At 40.2% G+C, this 14416-nt stretch overlaps 1 protein-coding gene across 3 annotated transcripts in view; it reads left to right on the top strand.

The window, feature by feature from the left end:
* Nucleotides 1-14416, top strand: part of LOC129136200 (ribosome biogenesis protein BMS1 homolog) — a 38224-nt gene that overhangs the window by 21832 nt on the left and 1976 nt on the right. For 2 of the 3 annotated variants that reach the window (XM_054660316.2, XM_063780816.1), the window contains 3 exons: nt 2053-2129; nt 6696-6838; nt 7566-14415. In XM_054660316.2, the coding sequence (XP_054516291.2) occupies nt 2053-2129; nt 6696-6838; nt 7566-7599 (254 nt within the window). In that variant the 3' untranslated portion in view covers nt 7600-14415. Of the gene's footprint in view, nt 1-2052; nt 2130-6695; nt 6839-7565; nt 14416 lie in introns of those variants that run through there. The other variant, XR_010146645.1, reaches the window with a different exon arrangement.

Below are 14416 nucleotides of genomic sequence, written 5' to 3' on the forward strand. Positions count from 1 at the left end.
TGTAATATAAAATACAAAAATTACAATTTGTAATGCTAACATAGCTTTAGTGAGTCCTTGTGATATGCCTAACAGTGTACTTTAAACATTATTCAACTAAATACTTCCAGCAGCCTTACCAGAGTAGGAATCATTCTTGCCTTCATTTTATGGATAAGAAAACTGAGGTCAAGAAAACAAGTTACCTCCAATCATATAACCAGTAAGTAGGAGAGCCAAATTTAACTCCAGAGCCTCTGATCTTATCTGTTATGATGCACTGCCTCGGTAGTTACCTTTTGTTTTTAAAAAAACTATTAAAATCACTCATAAAACAGTCAGATTTAAGGAGTGTTTAATTTTCAACTCTTTATACTATTGAAGTCATCTTGCTACATCTTTATTGAACAGCAGTTATTTGGATGGGGGCCAGTAGTTAACAAATTAATAATTGACAGGTTAATTATATTTTTATATTGTCTGTTGTACTCTCTATAAAATATACTAAAGTACTCATATCTATAAGTAAACTAAAAAAAGTCTCCTTATAAGGTTGATACCTTTTACTCTATTTTGAAAATGAGTTTACTTTTTTTTTTTAATGAATAGGACTCAGGATTTGAAGACAAAAAAGCATCATATTCCAGTGGTTGATCAAACTCCACTAGAGCCGCCACCAATAGTGATAGTGGTGACGGGGCCTCCAAAAGTTGGAAAGAGCACTTTGATATAATGCCTCATTGGGAACTTCACCCGGCAGAAGTTGACCGAGATCAGAGGCCCTGTGATGATTGTGTCAGATAGGAGATGCCACCACAGACACAGAGTTGGCCTGGCTGTTGTCATCTGAGGGAGATGCATGTGTTTTCTGTTTTCTTGAGTGGAACATGTTAAATTTTGTCATATCATGTTAACTCTCTTATACTTTTACTAAGTTAGCTATAACTTCAGAAAAGGGTAAATTCCCAGAGATAAGGATGTGATACATATCTTATCCTGACTGCTGTATGGCTTTGCCAAGCATGTTGCTTGGAAGGGCGTAGCAGGCCTGGTCACTGTGAACATATCATTTAACAAATAGCACGTACCTCCTATGTGCCAGGTGCACATGCTTGCCCTTATGAAGCCACATGCTGGTGGAAGTGCGCGTTTTCTCTTTTTCCTGTGAGAATTTGTCTGCTTTGGGAGATGGCGACCTTTCCAAGTTTGAGGGAAGATGAAACAAACTTCCAGTGATAGAATGGCAATGTACACTCTGAAACCTCTTGTTATTGCAATAATATAGTTGGATTGAGGCTTTTCTTTATCTTTGGAGCATCCATATTTTCTTTTCCTTTTTTTGAGACAGGGTCTTATTCTGTGGCACAGGCTGGAATGCAGTGGCGTGATTACAGTTCACTGCAGCCTCAACTTCCCAGGCTTAAGCAATCCTCCTACTTTAGCCTCCTGAGTAATGTATGCCACCATACCTGGCTAATTTTTCTTTTTTTTTCTTTCTTTTTTTTTTTTTCTGTAGAGATGGGGTTTCCCCATGTGGCACAGGGTGGTCTCAAAACTCCTAGGCTCAAGGGATCCGTCTGCCTTGGCCTCCCAAGGTGCTGGGACTACAGGCATGAGCCACTGTGCCCAGCCCATATTTTCTTGACTGTTTTCTTTTTACCTTAATTTAGAAATAATTATTGTTATGAATATTCTGTTGCATAATGTTTGAGGATGTTTTTAGCTATAGTGGGAATATGGGAAGTTTTGATAGAGGCGAAGACATTGGCCTGCAGCTGAATAGCAGGATCATGGTTATCATGGAGCCTGTCCAGTCAGAATTTTCCCTGTTTTTGCACTTGTATTCATCTGGGTAGACTTTTGATATTATTTAAATTTAGAACACAGCAAGAAAAACAGGGTGGAATTTATTTTATTTTAACAGTTTTTGCCTATAAAAATGAACTTCTGGTACACTCCTGTAAACGTATATGGTGTTTTACTGGATGCAGTTAAAAAATGAAAGTTAAAGTTGATGCTTAGAGTTTTTTCAGGGTCTTTTTAAAGTAAAATTTTTATCTTTTTCACTTACAGGTAAAAAGCTCCGACTCACCATTATTGAATGTGGGTGTGACATTAACATGATCTATCTGGCTGAAGTAGCAGATCTGGTAAGTCAGCAGGGGCAGCCTGGGGTGCTGATGGAGACTTACAGCATTGTGATAGGTTATTTACCCCGTGATGAAGGGAAGAGAGTTTTATGATTATTAAAGGAATCATGGTCATCATCAGGGATACAGTAGATGTGATTGAATTGATGATGATAATAATAATAGTAATAAATATTGTTATATTAATAATACAAATGGAATGTGCACAATGAAATGTATTCCAAAATCTAAAAGCAAATCACAGGATAGAGAAAACCTTTAATGAACACAGCTAATAAGAGCTCATTAACATGCATACATATATACGTACAAATATTTCATAGTAAGTACCATTTCTTCTTGGACCCTTCCTGGCACTGTGCTAACTACTTTCTACAAACTTAGCTTACATAAACCCTTGATACACCCTTGAGGTGAGTAGGTATTATCTGTAGTTTACATAAGATGAAATAGAGCCTCCCAGCAGTTAAGTAACTTGTGTGAAGATGGGACCCTTGTTCATGATGGTTCTAGAACCTTCATCATTAATGATAATGCTGAAGTAACTACATGAATTGCCTGAAGAAGTGGTCAGAGTTTATCATAGAAAATCTAGCTAGTACTCAGTGTGTGGAAAATGTATACACTCTTGCATTTATGGAAATGATAATGTTCACTATTTCTGATATTCTATTAACTATTTTTTAAATTAGCATAAATAAAATACAAATTGGCAAAAAAAAAAAAGAAAGTCCGGGCACTGTGGCTCACAGCTGTAATCCCAGCACTTTGGCAGACTGAAGTGGCGGATCACCTGAGGTCAGGAGTTCGAGACCAGACTGACCAACATGGAGAAACCCTGTCTCTACTAAAAATACAAAATTAGCCAGGCGAGGTGGCGCATGCCTGTAATCCCAGCTACTTAGGAGGCTGAGGCAGGAGAATTGCTTGAACCTGGGAGGCAGAGATTGTGGTGAGCCGAGATTCCGCTATTGCACTCCAGCCTGGGCAACAAGAGCAAAACTCCATCAAAAAAAAAAGCAAAAAAATAAGCCTTATTGATTAGGAAGTGTGGGGTGACAGATACCTTATTTTTTTCATTTTTATATATTTTTCGTTTTGTTTTATTTTTATTGGAGACGGGGATTTCACCATGTTGGCCAGGCTGGTCTTGAACTCCTGACCTCAGGTGATCCGCCTGCCTCAGCCTCCCAATGTGCTGGGATTACAGGCCTGAGCCACCGCGCCTGGTCTTTTATCTAGTTTTTTCTAGAGCTACAGTTTTTATACTTTGGCCCAGGAAGACCCGTAAAATATAAAGTGAAAAGTAATACAGATTTTAAAGTTGTGCCATTGTAATGTCAGAAAACTAAATAACCTCAAATTTTGAATCTATAATGCTATTAGTAAAAATAAGTGTTATTATTAATATAAAGTTGTGTATAAATCTTGTGTACTTGAAATAGTTCGTAGAAGTCATTTGTTTCTCTTATTTAAAGTGTAGCAAGTTTCTAATTTTAAAGACATACATGTTAAGAGATGCCTTTACTTTTTTATTTTTAATTATTATGGATACATAATAGTTATACATATTTATGGGGTACATGTGGTATTTTGATAGAAGCATAAAATGTGTGATCATCAAATCAGGATAATTAGGATATCCATCACTTCAAACATTGATCATTTCCTTGTTTTAGGAACATTTCAATTTCATTCTTTTAGTTATTCTGAATTATATAATAAATTATAGTCACCCTAGTGTGCTGTTGGACACTAGAATTTATTCTAACTGTATTTTTGTACCTGTTAACCTTTCCCTCTTTGTCCCTCCCTCCCTGCTCCCCTTCCCAGCCTCTTAACCATCATTGACAGAGATGCCTATGTAAATCTTTTTAAGATTTTCAAAAGGAGCACACACATTTTTAGTAAAGCACTCTAGCTAATGCAGGATACACACGATGTGCGTTTTCTTATTCCTTGCTCTAACCACTGGTCTCTCAGATCCCTGCAGAGCAGTATCCTCCTAGATACATATAAACCCACATGCCACCGTTTAAAAACACAAATGATAGCTTATTTTACACACTGTTCTATGCTTTGCTTTTTTCGTGTAATATATCTTGAAGGTATATAATCAGTAAGTACTGTAGCTCTGCCTCCTTCTTTTTAATATAATATTCCATTCTGTGGACGCACCAGAATTTATTTAGCCTAGCTTATGTTGATTGCTCTGCTCTGGGTTGTCAAAGCCTCCTGAGTACAGCAAAAGCACAGACAATATGTGGATTTGGGTGTGTATGTGTGTGTGTGTGGATTATGGGAGTAACACTGGCTTAGATGACAAAGATTGGCAGCTGAGGGACTGTTTGCTCCCTGTTCTTCCTGACCCTACAACCAGCTGCTTGTCCCTTGGCACTCTGTGGCATCAGATGTGGTGTGAGGACATTCTACCTGTTCTTTGAGCTGGTCCAGTGTTGCTGGAAAGCTCTGCTTGCTGCCTTGGTCCGCAGTGGCACCTGTGCTTTCTTACAAGCTGACCATATATTCTGTGGTTTCGGATTATGGATGTTTCCTAGTTTAATCAAAGGTGGGCATTTCTGTTTCCATTTTTTGTTATTTTTAGTTATCTATGGAAAGATAGGAACAGAAATGTCTTTAATATTAAACCTAGAAGTTTCCAGGAATCAATTCTGAAATTATTTTGCATCTTTGAAGTGTCTTAAATTATAAAAATTGGTCTTATCTGCTTATATTTTCTTATAGAGTACCATTCATCATAATCTTACTGTTTTTTGACTTAATTCTAAACTGGTAGCTATTTAAAATAAAATTCTGAGCTATTGAGTTATACAAATTACCATATAAGATAGAGGTGTACACCACATACTTCCCAGCAAAAAACAGATTGGTTTTTTTTTTCTATGAGGAGATTGAAACAAGAGGTTGATTTTCTGTACATATTTAATATATTTCATTGATTATCACTTTCTTCCCATTCTTTGGATGTCAGAGACCTATTATTTGGCTTAAAAATACCTTACAGAAAACTTCATTTCTTTAAATTAGGGTTTCTTAGGTAAGGGCCAGGTTAGACCCAGCCTTTTCTGAGTTACTTCTCATGCATTAGAATTCTTAAAATGGATGTTTATATCCTAGTGGCCTTGTCTTATGGTTGCCTTTTAGAGCAAGTCAGAGGGTGGTGGTTTCTCTGGGTGATGCCTGTGTAGTCATTTGATTTAGTCTGGAGTGGGACTTTTCTGTTGAGGGCCAGGTAGTGAATATTGTTGGTTTTGTGGATCATATCTTCTGCAGCTACTTAGCTCTGCAGTTGTAGTACACAGGCAGCCATAGATGATATGTAAATGAATTAATGTGGCTATGTTCCAATAAAACTTGAGTTACAAACACAGGTGATGGGCTGGATTTGGCCCGTGGGCCAGTTGCCAACCCCTAGTGTAGGTGGTCTGTTTTGGTAGTTTCTTCGAGAAATGATGTGTTCTGCTTTTAAGTACTGATGCTTATAGATGCCAGCTTTGGGTTCGAAATGGAAACCTTTGAGTTTCTCAACATCAGTCAAGTACGTGGCTTTCCTAAAATTATGGGAGTTCTCACTCACCTCGACTCCTTCAAGTATAACAGGCAACTGAAGAAGACAAAGAAGCAATTAAAACACAGGTTCTGGACAGAAGTTTACCCGGTAGGAAGAGAAATAATTGTTAGATACTAACAGTATAATCCTTTAAAAACAGACTAAAGAGGCCAGGCACAGTGGCACATGCCCGTAATCCCAGCACTTTGGGAAGCAGAGGTGGGCAGATCACTTGAGGCCAGGAGTTTTGAGCTCAGGGCAATATGGCCAAACCCCGTCTATACTAAAAATGCAAAAATTAGTCGGGTGTGGTGGCGGTGCATGTAATCCCAGCTACTCTGGAGGCTGAGATGTGAGAATTACTTGAACCTGCAAGGCAGAGGGTGCAGGGAGCTGAGATTGTGCCACTGCACTCCAGCCTGGGTGACAGAGTGAGACTCCGTCTCAAAAAACAAACAAACAAAAAACTGAAGAGACATTACTAAACGTCTCTCTAGGATTTGCCTCCTGAATTCCCTTTGTGTATGTGTTCCCAGTCTCTGGAAGGTTTCCCTCAAGAGAGTGGTTATTCTGGGCCTCTTAGTGTATCTCATTTGTCTCTGTACCTGCTGCACCAGGCAGTGTCTGGCTGTTTTGGGGTCGGGACTTAATAGAGTACATCAGAAGTTTCTCCCAGTTACAGGACCAGGCACTGCCCCTTCCTTTCCATACTGCTGTGGTCCATCGGCCACAGAACCGTTTCTGTGCTCAGAGGCCTCACCTCCCTCTCCTCACCATACTTAGATGGATGCCCCTGCTCAGCTGCAGAGCAGTCTGCCTCTGTGTGGTTCTAATAAGTCCTAAAAGAAGCCAGCAAGGCTCTGGAAGCCTCAGGACAGTGGCTTTGCTGGAAGTCTCCCTTCTTAGGATTGCTTCTTGTTTAGAGCTTTTATTTTGTTGCAGTATTGATGAGAATTTAATTGAAATTTAATTTTTAATTTTCCTTTAATGTTTAGGTTGCCAAGCTGTTCTACCTTTCTGGAATGGTGCATGGAGAATATCAAGACCAAGAAATCCACAATCTGGGCCATTTTATTACAGTTATGAAGTTTAGGCCTCTCACATGGCAGACTTCTCATCCTTATATCCTGGCAGACAGGTAAAAAGTGATTGTAAACTTTTATTTCCTAGACCATATATTTCAAAGCTAAAAAGGCTAGAAAAAGAACAGTGATAGGATTTATTTTGTGCCTATTTGAATAGTGGGGATAGAAGTGTAGTTGATGGAAAATGTCTACTTATATCATTGCTCAAAGATGCTGTGCCTTTGGGAGTAAATTAATTATGAGATGTTTAGGAAAATGGGAGGACTTGGAAGCATTTAAAGCTACAGGATATGGCCCCATCCTATGTTCAGCCTCAGTTTTCAGTGATGCTGCCTTCGTGCCCGGGTGCTTGAGTCCTTTATGTGTGCCTTCAGTTTCCTTCCTTTGTGCTCTTCTTTGTGCTGTGGTTTTCTCAGCCTGGAATACCCTTTTTCCACCTGCCAGAATCCAAGCCACAGTACAAATCCCAGAGCACAGGCTCACCCTCTTCCAGAAAGGGATTTTCTGAATATGTTCTTCACTCTTCCCTGACCCCAGGTGGACGTCATCTCCCTGTCTGGTGTCTTACGGAATGAATGTCACTTTCAGCCTAGAGACACAGTTGTGTGCCTGCCCCTTTTCCTCTGGTGGGTGGTTAATGGTGCTTCCTTATTTCTGTATTTTCTAGTTTTCTAAATGACATGCTTAGTGGACAAGAGTGTGATGAGTCATTGACACATGAAAGGAGGTATAGGAACTTTGGCATTCATTTCTGCTGTATGATTGAGTTTATTTTTCTAGGATGGAAGATTTGACAAACCCAGAGGATATCTGAACAAAATGTGACTGGCAGGTGTCACTTTATGGTTATTTAAGAGGCGCACACTTGAAAAATAAAAGCCAAATTCACATGCCAGGTATTCTCTTGTTGTAGAACATACTAGAATCACACATAGGATTCTTGGGATGGCTTCTTTTCTCAGGAAAACTGACAAATGACCAAACAAGGGAAGATGGCTTTGGTGGAGGTTTTAAAAGTAAGCCAGCTATGTGGAGGCCTGTAAAGGTGTTATTGAATCCCCTCTTCTCTGACCTTTTGTCTTATAGCTAGAGGAGCACTGTTCCAGTGTGGCACAATGCCCTTCTTTATGCTCATGGGTTAAGCCCTTGGACTGTACATCATTTTTTGTTTTGTTTTGTTATTGGTGACTGACCCCATGAGTCATGCTCTTTACAAAGCATGCATTTGGATGTTTCTTTCTTTTTTTTATTATTATACTTTAAGTTCTAGGGTACATGTGCACAATGTGCAGGTTTGTTACATATGTATACATGTGCCGTGTTGGTATGCTGCACCCGTCAACTCGAGATTTACATTAAATATATCTCCCAGTGCTATCCCTCCCCACTCCCCCACCCCACGACAGGCGCTGGTGTGTGATGTTCCCCACCCTGTGTCCAAGTGTTCTCATTGTTCAGTTCCCACCTATGAGCGAGAACATGTGTTTGGTTTTTTGTTCTTGCAATAGTTTGCTCAGAATGATGGTTTCCAGCTTCATCCATGTCCCTACAAAGGACATGAACTCATCTTTTTTTATGGCTGTACAGTATTCCATGGGGTATATGTGCCACATTTTCTTAATCCAATCTATCATTGATGGACATTTGGGTTGGTTCCAAGTCTTTGCTATTGTGAATAGTGCCGCAATAAACATACATGTGCATGTGTCTCTATAGTAGAATGATTTATAATCCTTTGGGTATATATCCAGTAATGGGATGGCTGGGTCAAATGGTATTTCTAGTTCTAGATCCCTGAGGAATTGCCACACTGACTTCCACAATGGTTGAACTAGTTTACAGTCCCACCAACAGTGTAAAAGTGTTCCTATTTCTCCACATACTCTCCAGCACCTGTTGTTTCCTGACTTTTTAATGATCGTGATTCTAACTGGCGTGAGATGGTATCTCATTGTGGTTTTGATTTGCATTTCTCTGATGGCCAGTGATGATCATTTTTTCATGTGTTTTTTGGCTGCATAAATGTCTTCTTTTGAGAAGGGTCTGTTCATATCCTTCGCCCACTTTTTGATTTTTGATGGGATTGTTTGTTTTTTTCTTGTAAATTTATTTGAGTTCATTGTAGATTCTGGATATTAGCCCTTTGTCAGATGAGTAGGTTTCAAAAATTTTCTCCCATTCTGTAGGTTGCCTGTTCACTCTGATGGTAGTTTCTTTTGCTGTGCAGAAGCTCTTTAGTTTAATTAGATCCCATTTGTCAATTTTCGCTTTTGTTGCCATTGCTTTTGATGTTTTAGACATGAAGTCCTTGCCCATGCCTGTGTCCTGAATGGTATTGCCTAGGTTTTCTTCTAGGGTTTTTATGGTTTTAGGTCTAACATTTAAGTCTTTAATCCATCTTGAATTAATTTTTGTATAAGGTGTAAGGAAGGGATCCAGTTTTGGCTTTCTACATATGGCTAGCCAGTTTTCCCAGCACCATTTATTAAATAGGGAATCCTTTCCCCATTGCTTGTTTTTTTCAGGTTTGTCAAAGATCAGATAGTTGTAGATACACGGCATTATTTCTGAGGGCTCTGTTCTGTTCCAATGGTCTATATCTCTGTTTTGGTACCAGTACCATGCTGTTTTGGTTACTGTAGCCTTGTAGTATAGTTTGAAGTCAGGTAGCGTGATGCTTCCAGCTTTGTTCTTTTGACTTAGGATTGATTTGGCAATGCAGGCTCTTTTTTGGTTCCATATGAACTTTAAAGTAGTTTTCTCCAATTCTGTGAAGAAAGTCATTGGTAGCTTGATGGGGATGGCATTGAATCTATAAATTACCTTGGGCAGTAGGGCCATTTTCACGATGTTGATTCTTCCTACCCATGAGCATGGAATGTTCTTCCATTTGTTTATATCCTCTTTTATTTCACTGAGCAGTGGTTTGTAGTTCTCCTTGAAGAGGTCCTTCACATCCCTTGCAAGTTGGATTCCTAGGTATTTTATTCTCTTTGAAGCAATTGTGAATGGGAGTTCACTCATGATTTGGCTCTCTGTTTGCCTGTTATTGGTGTATAAGAATGCTTGTGATTTTTGCACATTGATTTTGTATCCTGAGACTTTGCTGAAGTTGCTTATCAGCTTAAGGAGATTTTGGGCTGAGATGATGGGGTTTTCTAGATATACCATCATGTCATCTGCAAACAGGGACAATTTGACTTCCTCTTTTCCTAATTGAATGCCCTTTATTTCCTTCTCCTGCCTGAATGACCTGGCCAGAACTTCCAACACTATGTTGAATAGGAGTGGTGAGAGAGGGCATCCCTGTCTTGTGCCAATTTTCAAAGGGAATGCTTCCAGTTTTTGTCCATTCAGAGTGATATTGGCTGTGGGTTTGTCATAGATAGCTCTTATTATTTTGAGATACATCCCATCTATACCTAATTTATTGAGAGTTTTTAGCATGAAGGGTTGTTGAATTTTGTCAAAGGTCTTTTCTGCATCTATTGAGATAATCATGTGTTTTTTGTCTTTGGTTCTGTTTATATGCTGGATTACATTTATTGATTTTCATATGTTGAACCAGCCTTACATCCCAGGGATGAAGCCCACTTGATCATGGTGGATAAGCTTTTTGATATGTTGCTGGATTCAGTTTGCCAGTATTTTATTGAGGATTTTTGCATCAATGTTCATCAAGGATATTGGTCTAAAATTCTCTTTTTTTGTTGTGTCCCTGTCAGGCTTTGGTATCAGGATGATTCTGGCCTCATAAAATGAGTTAGGGAGAATTCCCTCTTTTTCTATTGATTGGAATAGTTTCAGAAGGAATGGTACCAGCTCCTCCTTGTACTCTGGTAGAATTCAGCTGTGAATCCATCTGGTCCTTGACTTTTTTTGGTTGGTAAGCTATTAATTATTGCCTCAATTTCAGAGGCTGTTATTGGTCTATTCAGAGATTCAACTTCTTTCTGGTTTAATCTTGGGAGAGTGTATGTGTCGAGGAATTTATCCATTTCTTCTAGATTTTCTAGTTTATTTGCGTAGAGGTGTTTACAGTATTCTCTGATGGTAGTTTGTATTTCTGTGGGATCGGTGGTGATATCCCCTTTGTCATTTTGTATTGCGTCTATTTGATTCTTCTCTCTTTTCTTCTTTATTAGTCTTGCTAGCGGTCTATCAATTTTGTTGATCTTTTCAAAAAACCAGCTCCTGGATTCATTGATTTTTTGAAGGGTTTTTTATGTCTCTATTTCCTTCAGTTCTGCTCTGATCTTAGTTATTTCTTGCCTTCTGCTAACTTTTGAATGTGTTTGCTCTTGCTTCTCTAGTTCTTTTAATTGTGATGTTAGGGTGTCAATTTTAGATCTTTCCTGCTTTCTCTTGTGGGCATTTAGTGCTATAAATTTCCCTCTACACACTGCTTTGAATGTGTCCCAGAGATTCTGGTATGTTGTGTCTTTGTTCTCATTGGTTTCAAAGAACATCTTTATTTCTGCCTTCATTTCGTTATGTCCCCAGTAGTCATTCAGGAGCAGGTTGTTCAGTTTCCATGTAGTTGCACAGTTTTGAGTGAGTTTCTTAACCCTGAGTTCTAGTTTGATTGCACTGTGGTCTGAGAGACAGTTTGTTATAATTTCTGTTCTTTTACATTTGCTGAGGTGTGCTTTACTTCCAACTATGTGGTCAATTTTGGAATAGGTGTGGTGTGGTGCTGAAAAGAATGTATATTCTGTTGATTTGAGGTGGACAGTTCTGTAGATGTCTATTAGGTCTGCTTGGTGCAGAGCTGAGTTCAATTCCTGGATATCCTTGTTAACTTTCTGTCTTGTTGATCTGTCTAATATTGACAGTGGGGTGTTAAAGTCTCCCATTATTATTGTGTGGGAGTCTAAGTCTCTTTGTAGGTCACTAAGGACTTGCTTTATGAATTTATAAATATACATGCTCCTGTATTGGGTGCATATATATTTAGGATAGTTAGCTCTTCTTGTTGAATTGATCCCTTTACCATTATGTAATGGCCTTCTTTGTCTCTTTTGATCTTTGTTGGTTTAAAGTTTGTTTTATCAGAGACTAGGATTGCAACCCCTGCCTTTTTTTGTTTTCCATTTGCTTGGTAGATCTTCCTCCATCCTTTTATTTTGAGCCTATTTGTGTCTCTGCACGTGAGATGGGTTTCCTGAATACAGCACACTGATGAGTCTTGACTCTTTATCCAATTTGCCAGTCTGTGCCTTTTAATTGGAGCATTTAGCCCATTTACATTTAAGGTTAGTATTGTTATGTGTGAATTTGATCCTGTCATTATGATGTTAGCTGGTTATTTTGCTCGTTAGTTGATGCAATTTCTTCCTAGCCTTGATGGTCTTTACAATTTGGCATGTTTTTGCAGTGGCTGGTACCGGTTGTTCCTTTCCACATTTAGTGCTTCCTTCAGGAGCTCTTTTAGGGCAGGCCTGGTGGTGACAAAATCTCTCAGCATTTGCTTGTCTGTAAAGTATTTTATTTCTCCTTCACTTATGAAGCTTAGTTTGGCTGGATATGAAATTCTGGATTGAAAATTCTTTTCTTTAAGAATGTTGAATATTGGCCCCCACTCTCTTCTGGCTTATAGAGTTTCTGCTGAGAGATCCACTGTTAGTCTGATGGGCTTCCCTTTGTGGGTAACCCGACCTTTCTCTCTGGTTGCCCTTAACATTTTTTCCTTCATTTCAACTTTGGTGAATCTGACAATTATGTGTCTTGGAGTTGCTCTTCTCGAGGAGTATCTTTGTGGCGTTCTCTGTATTTCCTGAATTTGAATGTTGGCCTGCCTTGCTAGGTTGGGGAAGTTCTCCTGGATAATATCCTGCAGAGTGTTTTCCAACTTGGTTCCATTCTCCCCATCACTTTCAGGTACACCAATTAGACATAGATTTGGTCTTTTCACATAGTCCCATATTTCTTGGAGGCTTTGTTCGTTTCTTTTTATTCTTTTTTCTCTAAACTTCTCTTCATGCTTCATTTCATTCATTTCGTCTTCTATCGCTGATACCCTTTCTTCCAGTTGATCGTATCAGTTACTGAGGCTTGTGCATTCGTCACGTAGTTCTCGTGCTGTGGTCTTCAGCTCTGTCAGGTCCTTTAAGGACTTCTCGGCATTGGTTATTCTAGTTACCATTCATCTAATTTTTATTCAAAGGTTTTAACTTCTTTGCCATTGGTTCGAACTTTCTCCTTTTGCTTGGAGTAGTTTGATCTTCTGAAGCCTTCCTCTCTCAACTCGTCAAAGTCATTCTCTGTCCAGCTTTGTTCCGTTGCTGGTGAGGAGCTGCGTTCCTTTGGAGGAAGAGAGGTGCTCTGATTTTTAGAGTTTCCGGTTTTTCTGCTCTGTTTTTTCCCCATCTTTGTGGTTTTATCTACCTTTGGTCTTTCATGATGGTGATGTACAGATGGGTTTTTGGTGTGGATGTCCTTTCTGTTTATTAGTTTTCCTTCTAACAGTCAGGACCCTCAGCTGCAGGTTTGTTGGAGTTTACTGGAGGTCCACTCCAGACCCTGTTTGCCTGGGTATCAGCAGCGGTGGCTGCAGAACAGCAGATATTGGTGAACCGCAAATGCTGCTGCCTGATTGGTCCTCTGGAAGTTTTGTCTCAGAGGAGTACCCAGCCGTGTGAGGTGTTAGTCCGCCCCTCCTGGGGGGTGCCTCCTAGTTAGGCTACTTGGGGGTCAGGGACCCACTTGAGGAGGCAGTCTGCCTGTTCTCAGATCTCAAGCTGTATGCTGGGAGAACCACTGCTCTCTTCAAAGCTGTCATACAGGGACATTTAAGTCTGCTGGGGTATTGCTGTCTTTTGTTTGTCTGTGCCCTGCCCCCAGAGGTGGAGCCTACAGAGGCAGGCAGGCCTCCTTGAGCTGTGGTGGGCTCCACCCAGTTCAAGCTTCCCGGCTGCTTTGTTTACCTACTCAAGCCTGAGCAATGGCGGGCGCCCCTCCCCCAGCCTCACTGCCACCTTGCAGTTTGATCTCAGACTGCTGTGCTAGCAATGAGCGAGGCTCTGTGGGCGTAGGACCCTCCGAGCCAGGTGCGGGATATAATCTCCTGGTGTGGCATTTGTTAAGCCCGTTGGAAAAGCGCAGTATTAGGGTGGGAGCAACCCGATTTTCCAGGTGCCGTCTGTCACCCCTTTCTTTGACTGGGAAAGGGAATTCCCTGACCCCTTGCGCTTCCTGGGTGAGGCAATGCCTCACCCTGCTTCGGCTCACACACACCACACTGCACCCACTGTCCTGCACCCACTCTCCGGCACTCCCCAGTGAGATGAACCCGGTACCTCAGTTGGAAATGCAGAAATCACCTGTCTTCTGCGTCGCTCACACTGGGAGCTGTAGACTGGAGCTGTTCCTATTCGGCCGTCTTGGCTCCCTAGCATTTCCTTTTTCTATACAGTCTTTATGTAGTCATCATTTTGTTTTTATTGGTGTGTTTTTTTTTTTTCTTTTTTTTTGAGAGAAGGTCTCGCTTTGTCTCCCAGGCTGGAGTGCAGTGGCATGATCTTGGCTCATTGCAGCCTTGAACTCCCAGGCTCAAGTGATCCTCCCGTATCAGCCCTACAAGTAGCTGGGACTACAGGAGTGTGCCACCACTCCAGCTAATTTTTTTCTTT

Source organism: Pan troglodytes, chromosome 8 (genome assembly GCF_028858775.2).
Source record: "Pan troglodytes isolate AG18354 chromosome 8, NHGRI_mPanTro3-v2.0_pri, whole genome shotgun sequence".
NCBI lineage: Eukaryota > Metazoa > Chordata > Mammalia > Primates > Hominidae > Pan > Pan troglodytes.